The sequence below is a fragment of the Rhea americana genome, unplaced genomic scaffold, assembly GCF_003343005.1.
Source record: "Rhea americana isolate MKP2758 unplaced genomic scaffold, rheAme1 scaffold_184, whole genome shotgun sequence".
NCBI lineage: Eukaryota > Metazoa > Chordata > Aves > Rheiformes > Rheidae > Rhea > Rhea americana.
This window is the reverse complement of record NW_028185972.1, coordinates 477,479-493,713: the sequence shown is the minus strand read 5'-3', so window position 1 is coordinate 493,713 and position 16,235 is coordinate 477,479. Positions and strand designations below refer to the sequence as shown.

Below are 16,235 nucleotides of genomic sequence, written 5' to 3'. Positions count from 1 at the left end.
GCCAGAAATAGGCATGAACTGTTGGGAACAWGTAGAAATTCAGATTTGCTATCCGCAATATCTTTGCAATGGTCCAAAACCGTGTGATATAGGCATTAATGGTTTTAATAATCCTAATGAGAAAATGATAAAGATTTCGTGGTTTTCATGAGTTCTTACCGGAGAGGGAGAATGCTTTGATTCTACTACTTGTTCTCATATTTTAAAGAACAGACTGCTGCTTTGGACACGCATGTAGCATACTAATGAGGTATTATTTTCTTCCTCTCAGATCTCTCTTGAATTCATGGATATCTATTAGCACCTCTACAGCACTGCTTATGCAGTGCTTATGTATATCCCCCAGCCTATATAATTAACTATTTTTACTGTACCATTTGGTGTGCGGCATTGTAAATCACAGAAAAATGYAGAGGACAAAGTTTTCTCCTGTGGGTCTTAATACCTTGGAAAGATAATGGAAGGAGAAAAAGGAAGATTTAAAGTCATTTGGAGCTGCATTATTGGCACTGGCCTGGATCCATGCTCTGTCATTTTAAGGCTRCATGAATATGGGTCAGGGTGGAGACTGATAGCGGGAAGCTTGTTATAAAGATTTTGAAGGCTGTTTCAAGTGTAGAGGTCAGTACCAGTAAGACTGGTTTTCAGTCTGGTGGAGGAAAAGCATGACTGTGGCCATTGATGACTATTGTCAATCAAAGGAAGATACAAAGAGAGAGCTGGCTCAGCACTGACAACAGGGCAGACATTACATTTTGCAGCCGCAGGGCTAAGAGCCTTGGATTTTCCTGCTGTGGGAAGATGCAGGTAGAAGGCAAAGATAGACCTCACTTAGGGAACAGAGGCAGGAAGAACAGGGAAACCTGGGAATAAGATCTTGTCATGCTGCTGCTGTGAAGCCCACCAGAACAGTTATGTACTTACCCAGCATCAACCATCATCCTGCATGCCCCCACACCACCTTCAGGAGCACCTGCCAGCCTCACTTTTGAGGGCTCTGGTGCAGGTAAAAAAGAGCTGTGAGGTCACTTGGGTGCTCCTGGCAATCGGTACTGCTCCATCAACTTTGCCCAGGCCAGGGGCTGTTCTCATGCAGATTTCGGAGAGCACCTCACAAATCTGTATGGTCCTGCTGGGTTTCACACTTCTGTGTGATTCTAGCAGCTGAATTCCTGCCGGGGGGGTGGGGGTGGGAGGTGGGGTGGGGTGGGGGTGGTGCATCAGGAGTCTTTTTGTTGATGTCAATGCGAGTTGGATCAGGCCTGAAGGTTGCATCGATCTAGGTTTTTTCCTATTATATGCATAATTTTCTAGCTGCAAAAAATGAAATACTGAGTAGGATGCTTTTCTGAAAAATACAGTTAATCTTATGATCCAGCTCTGGCAGTAGACCTAGAGTACAATACAATTGATCATCAATTGCTGTGTTTATTCTCAGGACGTTGTGTGGTTTGAGGCAGCAATCCAGGACTGGATTCACTGCTTCTTCTCAGAGGCATCTCAGGACTGAGCATGTCTTATTCTCCTTGATTGAAACAGGTTAACTGATCACAACTCAGTCATGGGACGGTCTGYACTGGAGTCAGGTGTGAGTTGGTGCTTCAGCAAGCTCAGATATACCTAGTGAGGTACCATGCTAACAAGGAACTCAGTACAGATGGCAAAAACCAGGGCAAATTCAAGTTCCCAGTGTCTCAGCAGCTCTACTGTTAGTGTTATCCAGGCTAGCTAGTTTAAAATTGAGTTGGATGGATATTTTACTGCTCCAAGTCTTGGCAGTGCTACCGAATTGGGGAAGGTAGATCTGTCTGTGGTTTCAAACTACCTGGTGGGAACAGGTATTGTAGAACATGTGTTGTTCTTGTTCCCAAATTTCAGGGTCTTATTTGATACTTTTGTCCCTAAAGTCTTGGCTGATGATGAATCTGCTTGCCTGGGACCTTTTCCAGGGTACTGTTGTCTATTCCACTGTAATATGCTGACTGGCTGTCAGTGTGAGCCRTGGTCATAGCGAAATGCCTGACTTCCCATTTACAATAGTGTTGCCTAATGCATTTGACAGTTAACTGGAGTAGCAACATGAACAACTTTTGCAGGTTGGATAAGCCTGAGAGACTAACTGTTATCCTAAACACCATTAACTGAGTTTAGCTTGGATGGTCTTTAGTCTCCTTCTGGTAGAAGACTCTGGAGCCAATGTCAACATTTTAAATTATATCCAATTCTTGACTTGTCACATTACAAGAATGGCTCCATTATGCTAGACCGACGGCACATCTAGCTCAGTATCCTGTTTCTGACAGGAGCTGGTAATTAGGGAAAGGGTGTAACAACAGGGAAAGTACTGAGCGATATTTCCCCAGTACGCTTTCCCACCTCTCAGCCATCTTTAAGCTTAAAGATTTTTCTCATCTTTGTGTTTAATGACTCTTGGTGGACTTTTGTTTTGTTAATTTGTTTAATTCTACTTATCCTTTCAGTGTCTGCAGCATTCTCTAGCAATGAGTTTGACAATGCAATGATGCACTTTGTCAAAAAGTATTCGCTTTTGTTTGGTTTAAAGCCTTGCTTGATAATTTCATGTGATGCCCCCTAGTTCTTTTAAGGAGAGCCTAAACTGAATGAGATGTAGTGTGTGATCTAAGGCTTTGCATTATGGTCTGTGCTTTCTGGCTGTTTATATTCTATTTGCTTTTGCTTTATGTTTATTTCATCTTTATTTGATAATTTAATCAATTTGAGAAGATTATTTTGTCTAATTAAGGCAGAATTAATCCAGTGATAGCGATAATTTGAGAGCCAGGATTTGAAGGTAGTTTATTTAATCTATGTGTCTTCAAACCCTTTGGATTCAATTTGCCTAGCTTTCATACTGATGGATGTTGTATTAAATTATTTAAATAGATGAATTAAATTTGGAGCAAACAGAGGCTAATGCATTTCACCCTCAAATAACATGCTACAGTAGCCAGAGAGTTTTTCTAGAAGAACTGAGGAGACAGTCATGAGCTGGGAGCACTGTATGCAGAACAGGGGGCAAGGGCCACACTAAAACTCCTTTGATTTATCCCCTAGAACTAATTTGCCAATTCCTTGTGGTCACATTAGCAGAACAGAGCCAAGAAAGAAGCCTCACAGAGAGCTGCTATATAAGATGGAATAATAAACAGCTTTTGCTCAAGAGAAAGCTAGGACAAAAACGGCAGAAATGATGTCCTTACTATTGCATTGGCAGAAGTGTTTGCCTGCCCAGAACTTATACAACACCCAGCTGATGTGCAGTGGAAATTTTCAGTCTTTTATCTGGTGAGTAGCAAAATCCACCAACTTCCTTCTCCCTAGGAATCAAGACGGCTAGAAAGGAGCAGAGGAGATGCAGAAGAGCAGAATATRGTCTTTAGTACTCAGGGACACTAGATGGGGATATTTGCTCACTTTGCAATTCTTTGCACCCCATCATGCTTCAATATGGTGGTGATGTTCCSGAGACATTTAGGACAGGAGCACACTCTGACATGGCATTAACTCAGAATGGAAATTATCCAAAGGTGGGACGGTGACACCTCTGGGAAGTGACTGATCAGAGGGTGACCAGCGCTTACCAGGAGCACWGGACTGCCAGCCTCTAGCTTTTATTGCTGTTTCTCACTCTTCAGTTGCCATCTGAAGTAGAACAGGTTTGTACAGCTCCATACGTAGTGAGTTCTTGCATCTTTGCTGTGAAATACAACTCATCATCATGGGGGAGAGGATGACTCTCTTACTCTGCAGTTGGAGGAAAATGAGGTGAATCTTGCAGAGGCTGGTAGAAGAGGGAGAGCTGAGACTGGCATGTTCCCTTCGTGTACCTGGAAGAAGCCTTTCTGGTGCAGGTGTCGTCCATTTATTTTGGGAAGAGAACTGAACTGCTCTTCACRCTCCTTTTCTTTTCAAATGTTTGTTTTTCTAAGGGGTGGTCATTCAAAGGATGAGCTCCCTCATCTCATTCAGAGTCATGGACCCAGCATGAAGCCAGGCTGTCTTGCCAGGCCCATGGGCATCTGCAGGGTCTGGCAGGCTTCAGGAAACCTCAGGCAAGAGAACAGAGAAGCCACAKCAGTGGCACATGGGACAGATTTCAAAGGTGGCCATTGGCTGCATGATAAATCTGACATGTTTTGGCTGTGCTCATTGACTGTGACAGTGCTCTACATTTTGCATGGTCAGGCTTCAAAAAGGAGTCAAAAGAAAATAAGAAAGCCTTAAATTCTCTTGTTAGGCTGAAGAACAGAAAATGAGCAAAAAAAGTGTATTGTCTCCAGTCTCAACAATCCATAAAGGTCAGGCTGTGGCTCTTGGTAACTGTGGTACAGCTATAATAGAAATAACTGGGTTGGATCTAATGTCTACATTTACTGATATGGAAAATCTGTCGATTATTTTTGTTTGCTTGTTTAAATGGCTATAGCATATAATATAGTGGAAGTCCTGGAGGAGTATGACCAAATATTTACCTGACTACATTACGACTTTAGGAAGGTTGTATGAGAAATTACACTAGTGCACATGTTGTCTTCTAATATATAAAACTGAGATCTTCTCCAAGTTCCTTTTTGTATTCTAGAGGTTTTAGAAAGTTTAGACTTGATATGGCTAAAGGTGTAATAAAAGACTTTTCAAAAGCAACAAATACTATCCTTCCTTCAGCTGTGAGTRCTAGCTTCATTCTACTTCTGTGAGAGTTTGTCCCTTGTAGGGTTTTGYATATTACTGAAGAGCATAGTGAYAGCATCTGAATCCCTTCTGTGTAAAATCAACAGCTGTTGTAAAGCCCTTAGTTGAGCTACTGGGAGTTYGGCATTTCTCTTTTCTCAGGATCACTGGTCTCCTTGAAATTATTTTCTTGGTTTAGATTTAGATTCTTTTTTTTTTGCTCTCCTACTTTTGTTTTGAGAGTAAATGTTTAAATGAAAAAGGAGGTGGAGGATTGAGAGGGGCTCTTGTGATGAGAATTTGTGATGATTCATTGATATCAACACATGCAGTGCTAAGCAGCTGCTATATCCTTTTTGTATAAATGCTTGTATTTCTGAAATGGGTGGATTTCTTAAGCGAATAATTTGTTTTGGATTTTTATTTTAAGTGGAAACAGTTTTCTCTTCAATAAACTCCACTCTCCAATCCATGACTTTGGGCTAGCCTGAATTTGGAAATGTACCAAAATAGCTCTTCCAAAATAAGATCCCAGGAGGATATTTTAGAACTAGATTAAATTAAGTTGGAAATAAGAACTCTTATTTTGGAAAAAGAGTGCCTGCTTTGGGATTTATATTGAAATAAACCGTCTCAGAACAATTGTAGCTATTTTGGTAAATTTCCAAATGCAGACAAGAGCTTAGCAACATTCTGAAATAATTATATTAAAATCTCACTGATGTGGTGGATAATGGAGAAAAATGTCAATACTGAGTTAGAGCAAATTGGAGTGACTGTGTTTGATGGTGTCATGCATTTGTTCCATGTGGGATTTTTTTTTTTTTTAATTTTAAATAAAAGGTCTCAGCCTTTGGGCTCTGCATATAATTTTCTATTAATATTGTAGTAACAACCCCACTGTGCTAGGGACAGTCTACAGACACGTGTCTTGCCCCTGAAGAACCTGCAATCAATGAAGTATTCAATTACTTTTTGCAATGCTATAGATGTCAGCCAGTCTGTTTTGGAGAAAACAATGTAGATTCTTGACCCTTTACAACACTTCTTGTTCAGGCAAAACCACCAGTTGAGGTTTTTGCTTGAAGAAGAGCAGTTACAAGACAGAAATTATAAAAAATGCACTTTTATTCTGTATTTGTACCTTTCTTGTTGCTATTGTGCCTCCCCTCTCTGCCTCTATAGACAGGGCACGAGTCATCGTTTACAGTGGGAAATGTAATTTGCTTCATTACAACCTGTGGCAAGGAACTAGGATAGGTGTGAAAAGAACGTTTCACCACTATTTACATACACATGCCACCTATATAGAGAGAGAGTTTAGAATAACATTTTCTAGTATGCCAAGGAATGCTCTCAGCTAAGAAAGTTTTACTACCTTTCAGAGGACGTTTTTCCTCTCCTCCCTTTCAGTACTTTCCCTTGTGCCTGAGTCCTGGGGAGTGGAGGCCACAGAGGCATTCCCTTCGCAAAGAGAAGGTCACACGCTGTATTTACCAGCATTCTCCCTCAGTTTAATCTTCCACGTACTTCCAATACTATTTTGGTCCCATCCTGCTGATCTAAAAAAAGATGGAGAAATTCAGTGGCACACTTTCAAGGTTATCCCACAGGCCAGCAAATCCATAAGGTAATTTTTTTCCCCTTTATGGTACATCATAATAGAAGAAGTTGATATAATAAAAAAGGGAAAAGCAGGTTTGACTTATCAAATTATCATATCTAGCATCAAGCTCATACTTGAAGGTAATTTCAGCTAATCCTTTGTAGCAATAAATATCTATTACATTTATCACATTGAATTTGTTTCCTCTTCACTTCATCCAATTACCTTTTCTATGACTGGAAAATATTTCAGAGCTGTTTCTACACTTTTTTTGTGGGTGTTACCTCACTATTCCCTTCTTGATCTTTTGTCAAGACAGGCTKTAATTAAAATGTTCATGCAATTTGTCCAAGCTGGTCATTTAGTAGCCAGATAAGTGTTACTTTTGCTTTGGAAAGCGATACTGGAATATAGCAGTCCCAAGAGCTGGGCCAGTATTGAAAGTCTTTGGGCACAGAAACTTCTACAGAGGTTGCTGTAGTATGACAGCTTCTGATATTATAGTTAAAGATCTGTCAGCATTTCTATTATAAATCTCTTTATTTAGAGGTCTCTTGTTTGGCTTTTAAAATTTGCATAGGGAACAATGATAGAAAGAGCTTCAAGCAGGCAGCCTTTTTTTAATTAAGAAGAAATATGGTCGCATAACATAAAAATGCTGGTGGTGCTGTTCACCAGATATCTGCTACCCAGTAATTCCAAATATGGGAGTGATACTGTATCACCTTCTTGGGGAAAATAGATTTCCTCCCTGTTTTCTTATAGTATCTGAACTATACTTTCCTCATGTGATTAAATCTGAGGGGTTTCTGTTTCTCAAGGAAGTGCATTTGTGTGCACAGTGGAAGGAAGGTGCTACTTCCTTACCAATTATTATTTTACCTTTCTTGAAGCTCCTTATCCCCAAACAATTGCAAAATATGGCATTACAATATGATATATTGGCTCTTTATAGACATCATTCATATCGAACATGTGCTTCCTTCAGCTGAGGTGGTATGGAGACAGAAGATAGATTAAGACAGGATGAACTGAGTGATTCAGAAATCTATGATCAGTAAAGAATTGTCATTAAATGGAGGTGTTTTTGTTGGATTCTGTGGCCTTGGCTACTTTCTCTCAAACTATTCACCAACCCTGACAGTAATAAGAAACTAAAAACCTTTATGATAAAACTTGTAGATATCGCAAAGACCTTACGATGCTAAATACTGATGAAGAAAGGGCTGCTGAATAGAGCTATCTGAACTGCATGACAATCTGGGTCACTCAAACAAAATGCATTTTGATATTATGCAACCATTCCCTGCTCAGGCATGATACACAACAGATCCCTTGGGTAATCTTGTTATTAAAGACTAGCTCTGAGAGAAGATGAGCAAAGGCTGGTGCCTCTCTGCTGGGTAGTAGTGCACAGTAGCATGAGGTGCAGAGCCCAGCTCTTACTTGGTTGCATGGAGAYATGGTTCCTCAAAGGTTGCCTTTCTGTTGGGGAAGTCCTCCTGGGCCCATGAGCAGCAGACATGGCATCTGCACTTGCCCAGATTATTCTGCAGCTTGCTTTTCCTTAGGTCTGAATTCCCCTGGAGTGGAAGACTGGATCTGAATTTTGTGGATCTCTTGGGATGAACATTTTAACTGCTATGTTGTTCTCCAGAAAGCATGTGATGCTAGGTGTTTTCAGAGAAAGCACTGAGCCAGTTGTCTGTACCAAAACACATGGCTTCACTCATTCCAGGAAGTGGGTTCAGATTCAGAAGTGCTAAAATCAAGGCTGGAGGGAGTTACTGATGTCTGAGGGAAAGGGAGACTTCTACTTGTAACCTTCTGTTTGATAACCAGGGTTTTCTTCTGGCTGACAGGCTTGGCGTTTAGGGATTTCATTCTTCAAGACCAAATTTTCCTCATTTACCATGTAAGAAACATAAAAGTCTAGCAGAGTTTGTGATTTCCTTCCCTGGGGCAAAATTCAAAAAATTTAATGTGATAATGATAAATACCATAATTCCTAGACACAACTGGATCCAAGGATATGGACAAAAAGGAGGAGTCTATATTTTCTCAGGCTAGCTAAAATCATATAATATACAACAGACCAGCAGATAGACCTAAGAACCCAGGAGCAGGGAAAAATCCATGAAAACCTTGGGGGTGGAGCCTGCTCTGTAACATAAGCACAACTGATGGATCAGGAATTGCCTCCCATAATTCTTTTATAGAACTAAAAGGAACTAAACCAGATTAAAATTTCTTTCATTCTTTTATTTGAACCAGGTAGATTAGCAGCATTTCCACCCAGACCTCTCTCTCAATATGAAGAACAAAACTCTGTCCATATTGAATTTAGTGAGAGTTTTGCCTTTGATTTGGTTTTGGAGAGTAACAAGTGTATGTTGGGCTTGATGATCTGAAGTTAGAGTTCATTCTAGATTAAGATATAATTATGCCATGAGCATGTAATTCTGTGTTTTGCTATATTCAAGAGAAATTTGAACTCAAATAAAGACAGAATGTGCTTTTGGCTTCTTTTTTAAAAAAACCCAAAATGATTCAAATGTAAACTTCTGCATGAATTCTGCAGAACTCTGTTGCCTAGAGAGAGAGAGGAAATAACAAGGAAGGAGCTTGCTGTTCCTCCATCATTTATACACAAGGCTATTCTGAAAACACATTGGGATAAGGAAAGAAAACACTGGGGGGCTATTTCAGCCATATCTGCAAGATCTCACACAGGTGTCAAAAACCAATATCCTTGTTTAGAAAGTTTAAGAGGTAGATGGCAGAAATTTCAACACTGGACTGCCATCAGCCATGGGTATGAAATTTYTCTCTTAGCAGAAGCTTCTCTTGAGGAAGCAAGAAAATGTGTAGAAAAGAAGGCTGATTTGTTTGAATCTCTTTATTGCCTCCTTCTCAGTGTATTTCTTTTAGAGGAGTTGGTACAGGAGGCTGATTACTGAGGTGGTTAATGTCCTGCAATACTTCCTTGCTGAAGGCTATTATATGTACGGTTGAGGAAATGTTAATATCTGCAGCCAGTCAGGGATTCACAGGGGATGATCCAGGCCTGTTGGGAACAGTGGGTTTAGGCCACTGATTTCAATGGAAAAAAAATGAAAATCTTCTCTTCTTATTTTAAGACTCACAGCTTTCTGTGACGCTTTCTCAAAGGGCTTGGTCACAGCAAAGCACCTGCAATATGAATGCAAAAGAGTATAAACCTTTAATAAAAAGGAATGCATCTCCCCTTGCATTCTGACCTTATGGTTTTAACCAGATATTGGAAGCTTCTTTGCATCAGAAGACTTCCACATGTCTTCTGCAATGCACTGACCTTCATTCAGAGCATCACACTATGGAGGAGCTCTGCTAGTTTGGGATCATGCGCTGCTGGATGGGAGGGGGGAGTAGAAAAATCACCTTAGACATGGTCACAGTGCAACAACGTAAAAGAAGAGCTGGCACATACCTGAAATGTCTGTTGTCTTCAGTTCTCCTGATGCTTTACTGATCATGTGTCACCTGTGGATCTTGGTTCTCAGGAAGGAAGGAATGGAGGCCACAGCAAATGGAGTATCAGGGTGGAAAAAAGATATTCAGAATAGTCCAGTTTACTCTTATGCTGGCAGGGTGGTTTGTTGCTGGACAGAAAAGCCTTTCCAATGATACTGACTCTTTAGCCTGGGACCATTCTTCTGGGAAGAGAGGCCACAGAAACAGACCCACTCTGGTAAAAYAGTCCGTGAAGCTGTGCAATTTACGTTGGTACTTTTATCCAGGAAGATAAATATGGGTATGATAATCCATATTATCATGGTTATATGAGTTAGGCAAAAAATATTCAAAATGATCTAATTGTCATATATGCAAATACCCAGAACTGTTCTGGGTGCTGAGTGAAAATGTGCTCAGCCCCGCTGAAAACTGAGCTCCCTAAGGTTAGCTAGGACTTTTAAGGCACAGACCACAAAACATCGCCACAAGCTATTACTCATACAAGAAACAAGACCTGCATTCTTGATATGAATAGCCAGCAGAAAACAAACAAGCTAATCTCCCAAGCTTTCAACCCCCCTTTTTTTGTACACCAAAAAACAAGAAAAGGGCACAAGTACCCTTTCCCTCCCTTCACAGGCTGTCTTTAAGCATTTGGGGGCACCTTTAGAAGAAAAGTGCTTAAAGCAGTTTAGGGTGAGCTAGGGCAATTCAGGGTGCACCTTGTCTTCTCAAACTGCCCTACCTTTGGAGCACTATGAAAATGCAACATGAAGTGCTCTCAGTCAAACAGGTACCTATTTCACCTTCAGCATTCATAACTTTAAAACTAAGCAGAGTGCCTCAGATGCGAATCTATTTTTCCTCCTCTGAGAAGCCTATTCCACAAACTTACTTTGAGGTTAATAGACTCAACCATTTTTTTCTGTAACACAAATTGACAAATCTCAGTCGGAATCTATGGGAATTAGTATTTTCTTTTTTGCAAATTATATGTAAACATAATATTAGGTAAGCCATCTCTTGGACTAAGGCCAAACATAGAACATTAATCATTTTGAAACACTGCAAATATCACAAACATGTCAAACAAAATTATGCTCAAAGCCTTTTCCCACCTGTCTACCCCCACAAAACCGTAACCAATGGAATAAGTATAGCTTGAAAGAGAAACTTTAGTAGAATTCAATTTTAAATTCAGCATTCATTAATATTGTAATAACCTTTCAGTGTAAAGCTCAAATGCTTCGTGCTGTCTGCTGTAGACAGCATTCACCAAATACTTCTTCAGAAATTAGAGATACGCAGCTTTATAATACTGATTTGGTGCATCTTCCTTGTTTCTTTCTTTCTTCAGGGCAAAAACAGATTATCTTTTTCTCAGGATATCTGACAGTGACTATTCCACATCTGGCAGTCACTACAATCTAATTCTGTTGGACTTAATTACCATAATTTATTCCCTGTAGGTGGTTTCCAAAAATAGAAGCAGGTATGATCCATGCCCTGCAAGACTCATACAAAAGACAGACTTAAAAAGACTAGCAGATAGGGTAGAAAAAGTAAAAGGAGCTATGGCCAAGGAAAGCACAGAGAGAGAGACATAAATTAAATCCAAATTACTCCTTTGGTGTGATAGTGAGACTTAATAAGCAAGTTTATTAACAGAAAAAAAAATCATTCAACTAAAAGGCAGAGATCCATGAATAGCCCTCAGAATAACACTCAGAGTGGCAGCAGTCTAGTAGTATAAACCCTATCCCACAAATAAAATGGCCCTTTTCTTCCTTGCAGTTCAAATCCATTTATCTTTGGTGTTCTCCCATCTGTGTGGTCCAGCAAACTATCTRTGTCCTTCCTTAGTCACCCTGCCCCTTTCTTACAGCTGCCTTTCAAATGATGCATTTGACTTCCTTGTCCTACTCCAAATTACGTATTGAGGCTCTCCTGGCCTTTGCAAGTGATGAAGAAGCCTTGAGGACAGTGTTTGGTGGCCCAGATCCCGCTGCAGGGCTTGGTGGGATCCGCCAGCCAGATCACACTTCATGTTTGAGGCTGGATACTCTGTGAGGTTTTCCTGATGGTAAGGTAGCCTTCTGTAAGACTTTGCAAGTCCAAAACCCTTTGCTTCTCTCAAGTTTTTTGTACTGCTTGCTACCTGATACCTCAAACTCATATTAGTTGCCTCGTATTTGCTTTCACTGTGCCTCTGTGATGTACGGCTCTGCTGCTGTCCTTACCTGACAGATGGCCAAAAGCTTCCTTGAGGTTTTTGGATGAAATCTGAGGTGGAGCAGGTGTGAACCTGGCTCTTTGGTGGTCTCAGGCAAGTCACCTAATTACTGCAACCTACTTCCTCTCCTTTTGGTCATCCCACAGCAGTGGCCAAATACTCCAGCAGTTGTCAATATACATAGGATAGYAATGCCCACAAATACTTGTGATCATACCCCAAAGATAGCCTGGTTTACAAAGCTGATGTTTACTGGGTCAGCGAGTCTACACAGGGCCTGTTCCATGAAATAGCCTTTACTTTGGCATAAATCATTTGGAGAGGATAACTCTGTTGATGAAGACCCACCAGGCTGTGCATCACCAACCCTCTTCCACTCCAGTGACAGCTGCTGTGTGAGGGGATGGTGAGATCAGGGTGCTGATGGGCCATGGCAGCCTTGTGGAGACCACCTCCGCTCTTGGTGAGTTTTTTTTGCTGGAGTTGAAGGGACTCCATGGGGAGAAGGAAGAAGGTGCCGTGTCAGGAAAGAGGTTATTAAATTAGAGGTGCCCTGATGTGGTGAGTGACAGGCTCAGCCCGGCAGCACAGGGATGGAGGATCCTGCCGCAGTGCTGCAGCCACCTATTTGGGACAGGGCTGGAGAGGACGCTGAGCAAGGCCACAGCAGGGATGGGGAAGGAAGAGAATAGTCACAAGTGGGAATATACACAGGAGATCACCTCCCAGTGCTACACCCTTCAGCTGTTGATGCCATCCCCTAGGTTTTGCTCATGTTTTATATTTCTACATCCTGAGCATTTTCTGCTATTTTCAGCAGCTTAGGCCCTGTGAATGTGTCTTAGGTAGTGGTTCAACCACCTGCTTTTGTCATGCACAGTGTTTTTTAACCAGATGAGAAGTCCTGTGTCATCAGCTGGAAGTCTTGGTGCCTTCGGTGGCCTTTGGAGGGAAACACCTGCATCAAAAGGAAACCAGCATGGGCGGTGAAAAGATAGCAATAAAATCATTTATTGGTCCAATTCTGAACCGACCCTGCATCCTTTATCCTCAGACATCAGCTCTGTTTGCAAGCGTGTCTCTGGCTCTTTTGTCCCGCAGAGCTTCAGGGTTTGCTCCCTTCTTTTGCACTCAGGAATTTCTGCRTAATTTGGGGACAGGAAAGGTGACAGTTCTGATTTTGACATTACAACGAACCCYCTGATTCTTATAGCACCCTCTCCTGTGTACTAATTTTGGGGAGGAGTTGCCAGGCCTCCTCAGGAGAATGCTGTTCTGCAATGTTTTCTTTTTTGTTGCTTGGTGGCTTCCAGGACAGTGAGACACGTGGCCCAAGGTGCTAGCCRCTGTTCGATAGCAAGCATACGAACRAAGGCCRGATGGAAATGTGCCACCTAGCAGCTTTTCCTATGTACCCTCTACCTATTTAGGAAGGCCACATGGATTGCGGCTACAGTGTAATTTGTAGCCGGTAGCAGTGGGGATTGAGCTGCTGTACTTGTCCTTCTGCAGAAAAGCGGGGTGAYGGCCCTGCACCCCGTGCCTGGCCACCTTACAGGCGCCGAGCAATTTAAAATAATGCATTCAGCAAAGGCGCTCTTTCCCGAGCAGTTGACTTGGCGGGTGTGTGGGCGTATATACAGTAGGTGTCTTGGGCTTGTTAATGAAGCTAAGGAAATGAATAATACTTAACTGCCGTCGCACGGTGCTTCTGCCACTGCAGTTCATTCGCATCAGTACTTAGGTGAGACGGAGCATGCGATGGGTGCAGAAAACCTTCATCCTTGCTCTTTGCTTTCTAATCCCATCTCCTGGGGAGTCAGACAACCGCAGCCTTTCACTCAGAGATTTTTGCWTAATTCTTTCTTTAAGAAACAAAGCGAAACTGTGTGATTAAGCAGACACAATTATGAAATTAAAAAATAAAATGGGTTTTTTGGGCATGTTCCATTGATGATAATGTTTTTCATTACTCAGGTCAAGATGTCTTTCTTAATGTAGCATTTATTTTCTTACAGCTTCAATATGCAAGAAGAATGCTCTTTTATTTATGTTTTAGATGAATATAGAAAAATATTTACATTTGTAATTTCTAACTGTATGTTTGCCATAATAGAAGGCTTTAGAAAAGAAAAGAGGAAAATGACCAAAAAATTGGCTTTTGAGGAAAAGTAAATAACAAGGAAAAAGGATACAGTGAGCTAAGACTGCACTGAAAAAAGCACCAGAGAGACGAATCTGGCTAAAAGTACAAGGCACAAGCACAAGGTGGTCTGATTCATTGACTAGTCTGCTGCTTAGGATTATTAAACATGACAAGAAATTTAATAGAGAACAAAACCAAGGTATTTGTAAAGCAGTAAAGGTGAAACTGTTTGCCAGTCATAATGAGTAATTTTTACGYCGGACTTCGCAAGGATTTTCTGCCTCTGTCCAAAGCAGAACGGAGAAAGAATAAAAGAAATACGAAATGGTGCACTGTGATCACGCTCCGAGGCTGTTTATGTGTGTGCTTCAAATTAAGGGTTTGGTGTCATGGAAACAGCTTCTTCATTTGGAAAGCTCTGCAGCGTCGTGAGGAGTAAAAGACGGGCGCGCGCGCGAGAGAGCAGGAGCGGGGGGGAGAGGGAGGGAGCGCGGGTGAGCGCAGCCGGGCAGAGACCCYCTTCCCTCCCCCTCCGGCGGGGAGACCGAGCCAAGCAGGAGGGCAGCGCTCCTTGCGCTCGCCCGCTCTGGAAGAGCCGAATTCCCCCCAGCTTGGCCACTTGCCATCCGCAGGAGGTGGATGTGTCTTATTTTGTAACTAACTTCAAGTGCGGTTCCGAATAATTTTAATGATAGGGAGGTTGTCTGTGGTGAAGGAGTGTGTATATATATATATATATGTGTATATATATATATGTGTGTGTGTGTGCATGTGTGTGTGTGTCTGTACAGCTATGTCATGCTCAGCTGTATACAGACTTCACCTAAAATTACTGCATTTATCCACTAAAGCAACAGAGTCCAGAATCTATATAAAAACTGTGTATTCTGTTATGCCTTGTGTAAGTATACGCATAGGATGTTTTAGTGCTGAACGGACATTTTTGCTGTTCTGTATCAAAAGAAAGCAGTGATCTGCGTAAAGTATTTTTTTTTGAATTTACAGGCGAGAAATCTCTCAAATTAATAATAGATTAATAGATTAATTTATGTTTGGGAATTAACAACAGTGGATGCATTGTCTGGCTTTGATGCCAATTTATGCTCATTTTGTGGGCAGAGTTTAGATTACTCAGTAATTTATTACATTAATCAGTAACACGAGAGTTTGCAGAGGCTAAATTAAGGGCAAGAAGTACTATGCATGCCACTACGTAGCAGAAACGGACAAATTTGCCATCATATACAATAGTGGTTTTTTATATGGTAAATTTGGATCTCAAATCCAGTAACTAGAGAATCGTTCAATGGTTCACAACCAGTTAATTTAAACTGATGGGATTTCTGCACTAGGGAACCTGGAGGGCTCCATTACGCACCTTCATCCAAGGATGCGAATCCCTGACTGTGGGAAAACCTTGGGTTATAGGGAGACGTAGCCAAGGGGGGTCCCTGGGGTCCTGTTTGCACCAACCAGAATCATCCCTGGGGCTGGGCGAGAGCCAAAGGCTGAAGTCTTGACCCAGCACTCTGGAAAAGCGCAAGCCGTTGTGCTGCTGGAAGAGGCGTCGTGTCCTCCTGCCGTCTCCACAGCGGGCCACCTTGGCCGGCATGCGCAGCCGCGAAGCCGTGTTGCTGCGTGCCACAGCCCCCAGGAGAACCATTAACCAAGCATAATGTTAAAAAAAGCACTGAAAAAAGAAAAAAAAAAGAAGAAGAAAAAGGCAGTTTCCACAGGCCCATAGCAAAAGACGCATCCAGACCAATATTTCAGGCTAAGGTGGCAGGGTCTTTYGAAGCGCTGCTCAAGTCCCAAGGTGAGAGCTGGCGGGCAGCAGCTGGCCYTCGGCAGGAGTGCGCGGTGGGGAGGAGGGTGCGGGAGGACGCTTTGCCCCTTGCGGCCGCCTGCACGCCCCGCTTGCCGGCTGCCCCCCAGGATGCCCACCGCAGCGCAGCGCCTGCCGGCAGCCAGCCCGGGCTGCGGGGACGGCTCGGCGCCCGCCCCCGCTGCGCACGAGAGCGCTCGGAAAGTCCTGCCCCGAAAGGAGAAAATGCGTTTGCTGG

The 16,235-nt window shown here is 42.2% G+C and overlaps 1 protein-coding gene across 1 annotated transcript in view; it reads right to left on the bottom strand.

Annotated features, from left to right (window-relative positions):
• PRDX4 (peroxiredoxin 4) overlaps positions 1-15,784 on the bottom strand; it is a 61,492-nt gene extending 45,708 nt beyond the window's left edge. Inside the window, exon 1 of the mRNA XM_085302063.1 lies at positions 15,646-15,784. Coding sequence (XP_085158189.1) covers positions 15,646-15,784 — 139 coding nt within the window. The remainder of the gene's footprint in view (positions 1-15,645) is intronic.
• Positions 15,785-16,235: the final 451 nt, after the last annotated feature.